This window comes from Anopheles aquasalis, chromosome 3 (assembly GCF_943734665.1).
Source record: "Anopheles aquasalis chromosome 3, idAnoAquaMG_Q_19, whole genome shotgun sequence".
Taxonomy (NCBI): Eukaryota; Metazoa; Arthropoda; class Insecta; order Diptera; family Culicidae; genus Anopheles; species Anopheles aquasalis.
Genome location: NC_064878.1, coordinates 49,418,549 through 49,431,974, shown reverse-complemented (window position 1 = coordinate 49,431,974; position 13,426 = coordinate 49,418,549). Strand labels below are relative to the sequence as shown.

At 42.5% G+C, this 13,426-nt stretch overlaps 3 protein-coding genes across 3 annotated transcripts in view; all 3 read right to left on the bottom strand.

Moving 5' to 3' along the window:
* Positions 1–819: 819 nt before the first annotated feature.
* On the bottom strand, positions 820–7,184 carry LOC126576715 (uncharacterized). The gene is made up of 14 exons (XM_050238020.1): positions 7,004–7,184; positions 5,853–6,549; positions 5,651–5,789; positions 5,133–5,564; positions 4,894–5,068; positions 4,623–4,823; positions 4,455–4,557; positions 4,292–4,359; positions 2,429–2,915; positions 2,227–2,365; positions 1,709–2,140; positions 1,467–1,641; positions 1,196–1,396; positions 820–1,123 (listed from the first exon to the last, which is right to left on the bottom strand). Exons 2-14 carry the CDS (start codon positions 6,282–6,284, stop codon positions 991–993), a joined length of 3,117 nt encoding a protein of 1,038 aa, XP_050093977.1. The 5' UTR covers positions 6,285–6,549; positions 7,004–7,184; the 3' UTR covers positions 820–990.
* A 670-nt stretch (positions 7,185–7,854) lies between these two features.
* On the bottom strand, positions 7,855–9,853 carry LOC126576423 (G-protein coupled receptor Mth2-like). The gene is made up of 6 exons (XM_050237689.1): positions 9,353–9,853; positions 9,140–9,278; positions 8,542–8,970; positions 8,305–8,479; positions 8,037–8,234; positions 7,855–7,963 (listed from the first exon to the last, which is right to left on the bottom strand). Exons 1-6 carry the CDS (start codon positions 9,779–9,781, stop codon positions 7,948–7,950), a joined length of 1,386 nt encoding a protein of 461 aa, XP_050093646.1. The 5' UTR covers positions 9,782–9,853; the 3' UTR covers positions 7,855–7,947.
* Positions 9,854–10,242: 389 nt separating this feature from the next.
* The window catches only part of LOC126576422 (tyrosine-protein kinase Dnt), a 43,946-nt gene continuing 40,762 nt past the window's right edge, over positions 10,243–13,426 (bottom strand). Inside the window, exon 12 of the mRNA XM_050237688.1 lies at positions 10,243–13,384. Coding sequence (XP_050093645.1) covers positions 13,273–13,384 — 112 coding nt within the window. The 3' untranslated portion in view covers positions 10,243–13,272. The remainder of the gene's footprint in view (positions 13,385–13,426) is intronic.

Here is a 13,426-nt window from a genome sequence, read left to right as displayed (position 1 = left end):
ATGATTTTTTAAACATATTTTATGCGACCACATTTGAGCGGCAGCTGGCCCATCCCTCGACGCAAAATTCGAGCAGCCTGCTAAATTGAGCTTTATGTTTTTAGCAGCTTTTCGAAGGAGCTTTTATGTTGGCTTTTTACAAAACTTTTGGGAATTTTACTGGAACTGGATTTCACTGAAATTCATTTTCTTGCAATTTATGTTGCATAATTGTAAGCATATTCAAGCTTTTTATATGTCGCCCGTTAAATCGCTGAGTCAAAAGGTTTAGGGAAAGCAATGGGGAAATTGTGAGCAGACGCGAACGAAAATCATTGTTGGAAGCGCATTTCTTCATGCGACTCTTAGTTGTTGCTACTGACGAGTGGATTTGGCATGTTAAAGAAGAACTCCTTACACATGGAGATGTGCGTGCGCAATCGCGAATTTCAAATGCAATGAAACTTTCCAGGAAAATGATATCCTATCAATCCAAGATAGGTGGCATGGTTTCCTTTACGAACTACGTCAGTGGACATTTCAAGAACTGAATCATGCGCATATCACGTATTGTGTTCTATATTTGCTTGGCGCGTGCAGGGCAATCGGTCCTATCAACCATCAGCAACATATGAAACCGGGGCTTTGCATTGCCTGGGTTTAACTCAACTTGACCACGTAGTCCACCGTGAGTAAGCAATGGGGTGAGCAAGGAAGAAGGATGCCCATCGGATAGGATTGGTTTCGATCCCAATTCTTCTATCAACTATATTAACAACGCTGTTTCTTAAAAGAGTGCTAAACATGTGATGATATGCTTGAGATACATCAGTATATTTTAGTAAATTTATGTATGATTGTGTCATCTGTTGTAACGAATCTGTTGGTTTTGAAAATAAAACCATTACAAACTAATTTCATTTTCACTTGGACATAAATGTAGTTCATGTGTGATAATGATCCAATAAATCACTTGGGCTGGGATTAATTCTGGAGATTGAATGCTGCAGCTTACACAAATTCGGGAGACTTCATAACATTGATCATACTTTTGCAAGGGATTGGTAGGACATAGGTCGATTTAGCGATGGTGTGTACACAGGAGACATCTAGAGTGGTATTTTCCATTCTGATGAATTTGAATCTGTAAACCAAAGGATACAAAAGTTATCAATCGGCCATAATTTTCCATCGCTCTGACATCCATTATACATACCGCAGAAGCAACAACTTAGTTACTCTTTGATTGCAGACGAACAGGAAAAAGATAATTATGCCCACAAGACAGTTGGAAGCATCCAGAACGTATACTACCCACGATGAATGCGGTGCATTCGGTTCAGTCAGTAGCCAGCTAACTATTTCTAGTGACCAGGTTACACCCATGATGAAGAACAAGCGCAGATACAGACCAAATCTACACATGGCAAAGATAAAGAAGTAATCTTACTTTCATCAAGATTAATTATTATTTCCCAGAGACATACCTGATGCGATCATTTTCGTGCTTCGAGTGGTGTTCCGCATTGTTGTTCATCATTAAACCTTTTGTCTGGACGCTTCGTGAAAAACGGATGGCAGTGACAACGTAGAAGAATATATTCGTACTGATCAGTAGAAGTAATGGGAGGTACAGGTACAGAAACTGTGTCAGCTTTTCCTCTGTAAACAGTACAACAGCATAAGTAATGTTTGCGCAATCCTTAACACGACAGAAATACTTACTTACCTTTGAGGAAACATCCTTCTTCTCCAACATTCGGTCGTAGGTGGTAGCTGATAAGCTTCGTGTGATCGAAAAGAAGTACAAACCATAAGAGTAGCAAGGGCGTTCCCCAAGCATACAGCGAGTAGTATAGAAACTTTCGGCGCTCAGTGGTCTTTACTTGACTTCTGCCGAGCGTCCAATAAATGTCAAAAGACATAACGTTCGACCAAAAGAAGCCTGCCATCAACGTAAAATACAGTGCATATGCAGTGTTGTAGCACATCAAGGACTGGTAATCATAGATATCCAATCGGCCCAGGGCCAGTAACAAATAGGAAATGGCAAGCGCTGCCACATAACACATCAGCGACTTGCCTCCCACATTCTGTAGCTCCGGTAGAATAGCGTAGACCACAAAGGTGGCCACAAGAAAGGGTAGAGACACCAGGAAGCCTTCGAAATAAACAATAACAGAATGTTAATTCATGATATTGCTATGCTGTTGATCCTTACTGTTGGTATAATTTAATCGAACTCACCAACGGCGTATATTTGATGCGGCAAATCGCTCATTTCGGGTTGACAGTACGAAGCATGGTATTCACCCATGTCGTTCATCGGTAGCATACAGAATTGTGAATAGTTAAAAATGTAGTCAATCAGGTTCAGGTCTCCTGTCTGTAAAATGGATTCCAATAGTTATACTTTGGTTGTTTTTAACTCTTCGATCCATTTGCTTACCGAAGTGATGCTCACGAGATCCTGCTCTAGAACCAACCAATAGCCCTCACAGTGAGGTTCTCTTAAAATCAAATGGAAGCGATCATCTGCCGCTAGGTTGATCTTACGATTGCTCTCACCGGAAGCACCGGATACATTGGCATAGAGCTCCGTCACCCCAACGCTCGCCAATTCTTCTGCTTCGCAAATGTATATGCATTGACGTACAAGGCAAATACATCCTCTTCGTACGTTTCCGTCTTGAAAATACTGTGAAGAATTGTATCGCACTCGGCTGAATTCAACGCTTCCATCAGCATCGATTATACCGTTGGTAATATCCACTGACTCCTGCTCGGAGCATAACTGAGCATCGTCAGCATGCGCACTATACAACAGTAACACCACAAACCATTTCAACAACCGCACTCTTGAGTGTAATATACACGGCATGTTGAAGATAATGAAGTGAAACACGTAATATACTTTTCCCTCATCGACTCTAAGGCTTTAAAACAAGATGTGGTCGACCTTTTTGCAAGTTGACGGACAGCTGTGAACTAATTAGAGCAGCATTGTAATATGCTTTATATATGTTCATTTGGTTAAACGAACACTAGAAAACAGTTTCATTTACGTCATTGGACTGTGCAATCAAATTCAAATAAACTATTTTATCAATCGTGCTTTTGCGTTGTTTTACAACGTACGACTTTTGGCATTATCAAAAATGATTCATATGATGCACGTCAGCACGTGGGATTCACTTCAGGCGGCAGGCAGGCATCATAAAGCTTTTAAGAAAATATACCGGTCACCCGTCCTTATTTATGATAACAAAAATAATCATCATAATGGTCTGGGTCTATTGGGTCTATTGGTGCGGGTCTATTGACAGGAACGATTGATGCGCCGGGCCTACTAGGAAGAATACATTTCTCTGTTCCACGTTGTACCTCCAGACACCATAGCTCCCTTGCGGTGCAAAAGTTTAAAAATGTTTATACATCATTCGACCCCATGGCGGCCATGTCTCGTTCGTTCAATACTGTGTCGTCGCAGTTCGATTACAACATAACCATGGCCAAGTTCAAAGAGCGACTTCGTTGTTTTAATCCTTGACGATTGTTAATACTTGTATCTAGTTATTCCATGCTATTCAGTTCATTTAGCCAATTTGAGGCCGATGAACAACAACAACAATAAACAAACAAACAATAATGTTGCGCATTTCGTTATTGCTTTGCTTAAGTGCAATATCACGGTCTAACCGAGCGCTACGTGAAAAGTGAAAATTAAGGCTGTAGTTTTACAGGTTTTTCCTGGATATGCTAGCATGGGCTGACGGAAAAGAAGCATGCATTTTAAATTCACAAGATTTTCCAAATGATGAAGCTCTGATATGATCGGAAGTTCATTCTATATTACTGAAAAAATGATATTTTAATTTATCTCTTGAATATGAGATACTATATAATGGAAAATTGGCTCGCTATCCCATACTGCAACCGAGCACTACGAGCAACCGTGTTCTGGTTGCACGGTCATGCAGATCTGAGGTAGCAAGGCCCAAACAGTGACCTTGAACATAATTTATTATTTTGTTATATTTTGTTATATTTTGTTTATTATTTTGTTATATAACGTCCTAACTAACACGTGCTAATGATAATTTAATTAAATTTACCGATTGCGCCTTGTAGAAAGTACAACTAAGATGGGTTTGGTCATTGAAAAATAACTATTTCAAGTTTGATGTCGTATATAATATACACAGCTACACGAGATTTTAGCATTTGGTATATGAATTAAGTATTCGAATGTGTCGCTAAACTAATTTTAAAGTATACAGTGGTACGAATGTAAGCTGGCACAGAGATGTACTGCAAGACATCTAATACTGTAGCGATATCATTTGCAAGAAACGATGCATCCGCAGGATTCGCGCATTCCTGGATTTGGTTTCATCAAATATAGTTCATATGCTTCAATTGTTTTTAAACGAGCTAGCGAGGCTTTATGTTGGGCATTGAACACATCAGTTTACTCCAACCATCTGAATCGTGTCTTTGGCAGTGTCTATATCTGTCGTTTGAGCACAGGTATACACCGTGTAGTCATCCCTGGCGGCCCTTTCCCGTCTGTCGAAACTGCAACAATAAGCATAAAGTTATCTATCGAGCATCAAATGGGTTGGCTGATCATTTACACATACCGCTGTAGCAACAGATTCTTTACTCTTTGCTTCCAGACGAAAAGGAAAAAGATTATTATGCCCGCAAGACAGTTGCAAGCGTCCAGAAGGTAAACCACCCATGTCGGAGACGCGGTTTTCGGATCGGTCATTAACCAACTTATTAATTCTAGCGACCAGGTTAACCCCATCATGAAGAACAAGCGCAGATACAGTCCGAATCTACACATGACGATAATAGAAAAGCTAAAATAGTAAAATACGTTTTACAACACAACCTTTTGAGACAAACCTGTTACGTTCATGTTCACGTCGCGATTGTTGGCCGGAATTGTCGTTAATCGTGCTGGCCTCCGTCTGATCGCTTTGATAAATGCGTTTAGCGGTGATAGCGAAGAAGAATATGTTCGCACTGATAAGGATCAGTAAGGGCAGGTACAGGTACAGAAACTGCGTTCGCTTTTCCTCTGTCAACGATACAGAACATAAGTATAGTTAGGACATAATCTTTAACAACGCCAAGGTGCTTACCCTTCAGGAAACATCCTTCCTCGCCAACATTCGGGCGTAGGTGGTAGCTGATAAGCTCCGTGTGATCAAAGAGGAGATTCGACGCTAGGAGTAATAACGGAACGCCCCAAGCATACAGAGAGTAGTACAGGAATTTCCTCCGCTCAGTCGTCCGTCCATGGCTTCCACCAAGCGTCCAGTAGATATCGAAGGACATAACGTTCAGCCAGAAGCAACTGGCCATCAACGTAAAATATAATGTATATGCTGTGACTCTACACATGATTGACTGGTACTCATAGATATCCAATCGGGCCAGGGCTAGTAATAGATAGGATATGGCGAGGGCTGCCACGTAACACATCAGCGACTTGCCTCCCACATTCTGTAGCTCCGGTAGAATAGCGTAGACCACAAAGGTGGCCACAAGAAAGGGTAGAGACACCAGGAAGCCTTCGAAATAAACAATAACAGAATGTTAATTCATGATATTGCTATGCTGTTGATCCTTACTGTTGGTATAATTTAATCGAACTCACCAACGGCGTATATTTGATGCGGCAAATCGCTCATTTCGGGTTGACAGTACGAAGCATGGTATTCACCCATGTCGTTCATCGGTAGCATACAGAATTGTGAATAGTTAAAAATGTAGTCAATCAGGTTCAGGTCTCCTGTCTGTAAAATGGATTCCAATAGTTATACTTTGGTTGTTTTTAACTCTTCTATCCATTTGCTTACCGAAGTGATGCTCACGAGATCCTGCTCTAGAACCAACCAATAGCCCTCACAGTGAGGTTCTCTTAAAATCAAGTGGAAGCGATCATCTGCCGCTAGGTTGATCTTACGATTGCTCTCACCGGAAGCACCGGATACATTGGCATAGAGCTCCGTCACTCCAACGCTCGCCAATTCTTCCGCTTCGCAAATGTATATGCATTGACGTACACGGCAAATACATCCTCTTCGTACGTTTCCGTCTTGAAAATACTGTGAAGAATTGTATCGCACTCGGCTGAATTCAACGCTTCCATCAGCATCGATTATACCGTTGGTAATATCCACTGACTCCTGCTCGGAGCATGGCTTAACATCGTTAGCATGCGCACTATACAACAGTAACACCACAAACCATTTCAACAAACGCTCTCTCGAGAGTAATGTGCTCTGCATTTTGAAACGAATGAAATGAAACACCTAATGTAACTTCCCGTCATCGACACTGGTGTGTTATGCTCTGAACTCGACGTCTGTGCAAGTCCACGGCCAATTGCAAACTGTGTTCGCAATTAAAACATGCCACAGCCGATGGATGGCGTCACCAGAACGGGCGTTTCATTCTTTTCCTAACAAACAAATAACGTTTTCACATAACTACATATGGTAACCGATTCAAAACCGGTTGTACGTCGGCTCCGTAAAAGGTGCTTTCGTTTCGCTGGAATGTAACGGTTCTTATCATAGTTTGTTGATTTTTTCTGGAACTGAAGAAACTTACACCTATGCACCTAAATTTGCAATACCCGAGAAATGTCACCTGGATACCTTATCATACCTTATCTCTGCTATCTTAATGATACCAGTGACATCATCACCAATGTGTCATATGTGGCGTTTCCACGTATTTGACTCACAACTCAATGTGCGATGCAAGCATTCAATTAAATCCATTCAGATCCTAAAAACAGACGCAAGCGCAATGAAACACCCACGATCATAAACGATGCTTCTTGGAGCAAAACACAGACGAGCAAATCCAGAGATAATAAAAACATTTCAGATCTTTGACTCAGCAGCCAACGTATACGCTACAAGTTCGCTCGCTCACAAACACCAAGCACTATTCAAGTGGAAGCAATGAGCCGTAGAATTTAACCTTAACCTCGTTTCACCATTAATCCATCTTGAACCGTCAGTCTTCTATTGAAATTCAACACGGCATGTTCTTTCGCGCTCACGAAGCGACTGCTGGCTAGAACCGACTGAACTTGATATTGGTGGTGAAGCGGCCACGTTCGCTTGCGTATATCTGAACGTGTTTCTCGGCATTTTCGCTTCTTATCCCGTGCATGATCTCAGCTCGTATCTGCCTAAGGTTATGTGAAGTTATTTAGCGAACGCCAAAGGCATAGTGAAACCGTTACAAAAAAAAACAGAAACCTCTTGATGTGTAGCGGCATACGTAAATCGTTTCGGTGCTATGATTGGAGCTGGGACCAGATGTTAAAGTTTCTTTCTAGCCGTTCTGGTATCCGGGTATCTGGTATCTCTGTTCTACATTGTAAATCAAGGGGGCGCTAGGTTGTAATAATAATGCTCTGCTAGTTTTAACACTAATCGATCCGCGCATAAGAGTGCATAATGGTCTACTTCTCATTTTGCTACTCTTAATATCACATGTTACGTGTGTTTAACCGCTCGTTATGAGATCTTGACGTGACAGATGAGACATGAGATGGTCTCAGTGTAGGCGTCTTCACGGGGCCGTATTTACGACCGATTATTTGAACAGCTGCAGCGTAGGACGGTATTCGCCATACGATTGTAATGGTAACAGCCAAAAAAATCAAAGCAAATGATTTTCTAGTCGGTGTGCTAAACAAAGAATTTACTATTTATTGTGTTGAATAACAAGAATTAAAAATCTGAATGGATTATTACTTTACAAAGGGCAGTTATAGAGTGAGAACATCAAAAATCCCCTGCCAAGATTCGGTCTTAAAACTGTTAGCTTATCTGGTTTGGGGTATATCTTACTTCTTAGCATGGGTGGCTTTTACATTAGTCGATTGTGAATTGTTTCTATCATTCGTTTTGAAAATAGTTTTCTGAACATCTAATCGCTGCAGAATCTGTGTCGGTAAAACAATAACAAACAGTTACTAAGCGTATATAATGTTTGATCGCTGCTACATTCATACATACCGTTGAAGCAACAACTTCCTAACTCTTTGCGTCAGGACGAGCAGGAAGAAGATGATTATGCCCATGAGACACGTGGAAACATCCAGAAGGTAAAATACCCATGACGAAGGGGTTTCCCAGTCAGACAAAATGGTACAAAGCATTCGAACTGTACCGGGTACTCCCATGATGATGAATAAGCGCAGATACAAACAGAATCTGCCGATTACGATGATGGAAAAGCTGAGTTACTACATTACGCATGACTTATTATTTCCCGGAGACATACCTGGTACGATCATTTTCATTCTTTGTGTGCCGTCTCGAATGGCCATTCATCATAATGTCGATTGCCTGCCCTGTTTGATAAATCCGTTTAGCGGTAATGATGAAGAAAAATATGTCCGCACTAGCAAGTAGCAGTAATGGCAAGTACAAGTATAGAAACTGCGTCAGTTTTTCCGCTGTCAACGATAGAGAACACACGTACTTGTTTCACAATCCTACACAACGCAGAGAGACTTACCCTTCAGGAAACATCCTTCTCCAACATTCGGTCGTAGGTGGTAGCTGATAAGCTCCGTGCGATCGAAAAGAAGTAACAAAGATAGAAGTAGCAAGGGCATACCCCAAGCATACAGAGAGTAGCATAGAAACTTCCGGCGCTCAGTGACCTTTTCTCTACTTCTGGCGATCGTCCAGTAGATATCGAAGGACATGATGTTAACCCAAAAGAAACTGGCCATCAGCGTAAAGTACAGTGCGTGTGCCGTGACTCTACACTTCAAGGACTGGTAGTCATAGACAGCCAAATGCCCCAAAGACAATAATAGATAGGACATGGCGAGGGCTGTCACGTAGCTCATAAGCGACTTGCCTGCCACGTTCTGTAGCTCCGGTAGAATAGCGTAGACCACAAAGGTGGCCACAAGAAAAAATAAAGACGCAAGTAGGCCTTCGAAATAAACAAAACAGAATAGAATAGTTTGTTCGTCATTTTGGTTAGCAATTTCATTCAGTCAAACGAATCGAATTATTTGATGAAATTTTATGAAATTTTCTAGAAAGATATAATTTTTTAATTCAGTCAAAGTATTAGAACTTACCGGTGCTATATATTATACCCATTTTACCAATAGTGTTTGGCCAATCGCTTATTTCGGAATTACAGTATAAAACATTAAATTCACCCATCGTGTTCTTCGGTACAATGCAGATTTGTGTGTAGCTGAAGTTGTGGTCATTCAGGCTTAGATCTCCTTTCTGTAAAATTCGATTCAAAAGTCATGCTTTGGTTATGCTTAGAAGCATAATGACACTTCGAGACGTACACCTACCCATGAGATGATTACTTCATCCTGCTCCGGCTCCACCCAATCTCCCGAACAGTGCGGTAGTTTCATAATCAAATGGAAGCGATTATCTGACGCCAGGTTCATCTTACGAATCGTTTTACCAGAAGCATCGGATACATTGGCATAAAGCTCCGTCAACTTGGCACGCGTTATATTTTCCTCCTCGCATACGTATATACATATACGAACAAGACAAATACATCCTCGTCGTACGTTTCCGTCTTGAAAATACTGTGAAGAATTATATCGCACTCCACGGTATACAACACTTTCATCACTATCCATTGTACCCTTGGTAATATCCACTGATTTCTGCCTAGAGCATAGCTTAACAGCGTTAGCTTGCACACCATACAACAGCAACACCACAAACCACAACAAAAGCACTCTTGAGTGTAATGTGCAAAGCATTTTGAAGACACACTTAACAAACGAATTTTATCGGCATCTGCCCAAATCGAAGGACAATTGCTAACTAATTAGTGCAACATGTAGCATATGTGCGTCAAGCATCAGTATTGTGTCGAGTAACGAGTGTTTTATGATTGTTGTGTAAAACAGCTTTCACCAATCAACATGAAATGAACATTGTTTTATCAAAATCAAGTAGAGTATGCATTACTTCCTTTACAAACTACGCCTTTGGCAAATGCAGGATGTGAATCATGTGATAGTGCTATTTCTAGTTGTAGCTTGTCGTTTTGGAGCCAAGTGAGAGCCGTGCACTCATGCAGAGTGTGTTATCTAAATAAATAAATAAAGTAAACGGGCTACCCCTTGTTCACACCATAAGAATCCATTTCATGTGAATAATGAACACAAATGTTCCTTTGCTTTTCTGCCTTTCAGAAATTACGAAGAACAAACGGAAATCTAAGCAGTCTGCGCATCGATATCCTCATAGATTTTGACGAGTGGAGGGCGAATTTCTTTCAAGACTTTAAACAGCCAACAAGCAATTTTATCGTTTTTTCCTCAGCTTTATTCTCATTACATACCACAGCGCGCCGATTTTACTTTTCATTACAATTCATAACTTTTCGAATAAATCTCTTTACATGCTTCCCCTCAGCAGCTCTTGCAGCCGATGCCCCTGCTCCCGGGTTGTTTGCCGTGTAGTGACTGCTTTGCCGTGGCCATTAGCTCAGTGACAGTTAACGTTGAATAGTAGGATCCCTGCACACCTACCAGCGATCGGATTGCGATAAAGTTACACGGTTCGACGGTCCGACACACTCAGGACACGAGGGAAACATCGAATTAGATTGGAAAATTGTAAAAGTCCTCCAGCTGCCTTTCGCTTTATACACAACGTGTCGTTCCTCGTCGCAAAACGTGACGTCACTAGCAGCAGCAACAGTGAATTGGCAGTGTGCTGTGTTGTGAGTGCGATGTGCGACCATCGCGACCATCCTCCTCGACCTCGATTTTTCGTACAAAGAATTACAACCATCATGATGAAGACACACGACACCTCGTCCCTCACGCTTCGCATGCATGCATGCAGAGAGATAGAACAGCGTTAATATCTATTGTTTTGTGTACGTTGCGGTTGCTAAGACATGCATTGGAAGGACGCATTCGATCGCTGTGTGCACGAGCATGGTTACTTTGATTTGGCTAAACGCGTGAGCTAACCAAGAAGGAGGACCTGTCCTAAAGAAGAGTTTAGTGCACAAGCAACTCTTTGCTCTCCAGTGTGCGCGTATGAGGAACTGTAACCCGAGGAACGCTTGAGAAGCACCAGATCGAACGGAAAAGTCTACAGCGGAACAAAAATGCGGATACTTCAACCAAGTTGCGTCTAAATTCGGATTCACTGTGTGTAAGGCGACATCAGATGCTACCGACACTTCTCAACTAAACAGTTCAAGCTCTGGAACTCTCACAGTTCAACTGTTCTACTAAAAACAATCCTTAATTCCACCGTGATCATTATCATCCTCATCTTGTGCACATCGATCGTGTGTACCCTCGCTTGTACACGTTCCAGCAGGTCAGCCTAATGTTAACATCTAGAGAAGCAGAAGAAGAAGTGCGGTGTCCATTTATGCTCACTAATAGTAAATGGGTTTTGAACGCCTAGCACGATAGAGTAAGAATAGAGTGATTGCGAAATTGCTATAGTTTGATGTTGATGCTTAGTGCTTAGAGATAGATCGGTTACGTAGCTTAGTAGGGCATTGCACGCCAGTGGTGCGCTTATACAACAATAGAGATTGAGAGCGAAGTAATAAGAACATTGTTTCACGTTGGTTTTTTTCCTTTTTCCTAAAGTACTACTACCCTGTGTTCTTCCAATAGATTTCTGTCGGTTGTTTTCCTTTTTGTTTGTTCCTTTAACCGCTCCGTGAAGCGATAAGAAAGATAAGAAAACTATCTCGGTCGTTCGGTCGTTCGGTCGGTTGGTAATTTGTTGCGGCTTTCCGTAACCGAACCCGAACGTCTGTGGTCTGTGTGCCGTGGCAACAAGTTTGCCGCCCGCTCGCCCGGGGATTTGGTTTAACGGTGGGGCACCAAGATTAAGCGCGTTGTGTTGTTTATGTTTTAAATTTGGCTTACACTTTCTTCCGGAGTCAGTGTTCGTGACGGCAGAAGCTGTACGCTCTCGTTCGTGATAAGCGAAAGGCGAAAGTGAACGGATGACCAAATTAGGGCTAGATGGAAACAAATTGCAACTGGAGTGGCCAACTAGCAGTAGGTAGTGTCGTCAGTTGGCTAGATGAAGCCGAAGAAGGGAAAGGCTCGAAGCAGCAGGTCAGAATATAAGTAGAAAGTGAGCGGGAGAAAGAGAAGCTTCAGCAACAGCAGCACATTTGTCATCCGGTGGCCTGCACGTCCCTGGGCAGCCTTTGCTCGACCACTTCCTCGATACAGGCACAATCTCGCAGAAAACGCAGACGCTCTGATCTCGATCCCATTCCTCTTCCGGGAAAAAAATCCTTCACCGGACAACGGACTCCCGATGACGGTTCTTCATTGTTCTACAATGCGCTCTGCGGACTATGCTACATAATATACGTTGTGCTTCGCTCGCTCTATACGTTTATGCTGGTGCGATATATCTATGCATCGCTCTTCCGTAAGTTTCGTCGTACAAAATGTAACGATAACAGAATATACAAAAATGTGTCTTTCCACTGTTTTGTTGCTACTACTAGCTCGAACGCTCCGTCATTCGCTTCTGTCCACTGTCCTGCCTATTTTCCCATCCCTTTTCGCTCTCTTTGGTATTGGCTGTGGAGTTGCATTTCGGGGGAGTTTTATTTTGATTCTATGCTGCGAGTCCTTTCATTCGCTAATCGCTTCCACCAACACCGCATTCGGCTTTCGCTTTTTTTTCTATCGATCCCTCTGTCGCTTTCTATTGTTTCGTAGCTCGTATGCCTTTTTTATTCATAAAATCCTTTGTTTTCGGACCTAACAGTACACGGAGCACCCTGCACCTCGTACATCGTCACAACATAAATACACAATCGAGCCGAGTTCAACTAATACGCGTTTTTGTTCGAACCACACCGACCGTTTCGTACCGCATGGCCCTTCTCCATCTTAATATTGCATATTTTTCGATTGCACTCAACATGGCGACATTGCCAACGAACACGTTGACCAGGAATGTCCCCACGACCGGGGACCGAAACGATTTCGAAAGCTTCACCAGGACGTGTTGCGCTCATGTGAAACGATTTAGTCACGTTCCGGGGATTGCAGCTGGTCCTCGCGTGCACCATCCTGTCTGGTGCGATGTCTCGCTGGTACTTCTGCGCTTCTCATGGTCCATTCTGGTCCTGGTGCTGGTGCGCTATCGGAGTGCTCTCGGATCTCCCGACGAAGTTGGACGGTGCACGGATGTTGCAGTACTGTTGGTGCTGCAGCGTTCCACTGGTCCCATCCCGGGCCTAGATGTACTTGCCGAGGTCGTCATGAAAATCGTGCAAATAGGCAATTAGCTGCGGAAACGATGGTCGCTGCTTGTAGTCCGCCAGCCAGCAACAGGACATTACGGTGTAGCTGCGGAAGAGAAATAGAAAGAAAGACGGAAACGAGTGAGAA